The 1,584-nt window shown below is 50.3% G+C and overlaps 1 protein-coding gene across 1 annotated transcript; it reads right to left on the reverse strand.

Annotated features, from left to right (window-relative positions):
* Window positions 1-312: 312 nt before the first annotated feature.
* Window positions 313-981, reverse strand: LOC138894465 (uncharacterized). The gene is made up of 2 exons (XM_070179161.1): window positions 486-981; window positions 313-368 (listed from the first exon to the last, which is right to left on the reverse strand). The coding sequence occupies exons 1-2, from the start codon at window positions 979-981 to the stop codon at window positions 313-315; spliced, it is 552 nt and encodes a 183-aa protein (XP_070035262.1).
* Between the last annotated feature and the right edge of the window lie 603 nt (window positions 982-1,584).

Consider the following 1,584-nt stretch of genomic DNA (forward strand, 5'->3'; position numbering starts at 1 on the left):
CAAATAATACTGAGGCATCTTTGCCACAAACAAAAATAATACTTGTAATCACGACATCTGAGGCTTCTGCATCTGGTCTGGCCAGAAAAGCATAGAACCGAGCTGGAGCGCCACCTGGCTGGCCTCCACCTCTAGGACGACCCTACCCACCTGTCCTCCACCTCTTGGCGGTCGGACTACTGGTGGAGCAACTGGTCCGATAAGCATAGGCTGCTGACCCTGCTGCACTGGTCTACCCCGCAGCCTGGGGTAGAATCTTCGTATGTGACTAGGGTCCCCGCACTTGTAACAACTCTTCGGTGCGATGGGCTGCTAACTAAGAGTCTGGCCTTGGGGAACCGAATACCCACTGGGAGGACCTTGAATAGCTGGTGGGCGATAAGAACTCTCTGGTATAGCACTGAAATAAGGTTGCACTGGAGCACCCCGAGGAGGCGGTGGTGCTGGATATGGGGCCCTGTTGGACTGCCCTCTCATGAACTGACCTCTGCCCCCAGACGGAGCACCTTTGAACTCTCCAGAATACCTGAACCGCTTATCTCTCATAAACTGCACTCGGCTCTGCTGATGTACACCCTCAATCCCGCGGGCTATCTCTATGACTAGCTCATAAGAAGTACCCATCTCAACCTCTCGAGCCATAGTGGCATGAATGACAGTATGTAAACCCGCAACAAACCTCTGCACTCTCTCCGCGTCAGTAGGTAGTATCATAAGTGCATGGCGAAATAACTCAGAAAACCTCGCCTCATAATCGGTCATTGGCATCTGACCTTGTTGGAGCTGCTCAAACTGAAACCTCAACTCTTCCCTCTGAGAGGGTGGAATATACCTATCCAGGAAGATACGGGTGAACCTGTCCCAAGTTATGGGAGGAGAATCTTCTACTCTGCCAAGAACATATGACTGCCACCATCCACGAGCTCTGCCCTCTAGCTGAAAAGTAGCAAAGTCTACCCTATGAGACTCCAATATCCTCATGTTGTATAGTCTATCCTTGCACCGATCAATGAAATCCTGGGGATCCTCATGTCGCTCACCCCCAAAAATAGGAGGATGTAGTCTAGTCCACATGTCCAATAGTTTTTGCGGATCAGCGGCTACAGCTAGCCTGGGCTCAGGTGTAGCTGCTGCCACAGGCACCTCATCCTACTCCTCAATAATGGGGTTCTCTGATGGATCCACTGGCGGCATAACTGGAACAGTCCTGGGACGTCCTCGCCCTCTACCACGGGTTGGATCCCTCCCTCGGCCTCTGCCTCGGCCTCTAGAAACTGGGGGAGTAGCTCTTCCCTAATCTAGAACCTCATTAGAGCGCGTTCTCACCATCTGTAATAGAGTAAAAGAAGGATATTTAGTACTACATTAATTGCACGATAGAATATGAAGAAAGGTAGTTTCCTAACACCCTATAGCATCTCGAAGATAAGTACAAACGTCTCCATACCGATCCGCAAGACTCTATTAGGTCTGCTCATAACTTGTGAGACCTACGTGAACCTATTGCTCTGATACCATGTTGTCACAACCCAATTTCACCTATAGGTCGTGATGGCTCCCAACACTATAGCTAGGCAAGCCAAC

The sequence above is a fragment of the Nicotiana tomentosiformis genome, chromosome 6 (assembly GCF_000390325.3).
Source record: "Nicotiana tomentosiformis chromosome 6, ASM39032v3, whole genome shotgun sequence".
Lineage (NCBI taxonomy): Eukaryota > Viridiplantae > Streptophyta > Magnoliopsida > Solanales > Solanaceae > Nicotiana > Nicotiana tomentosiformis.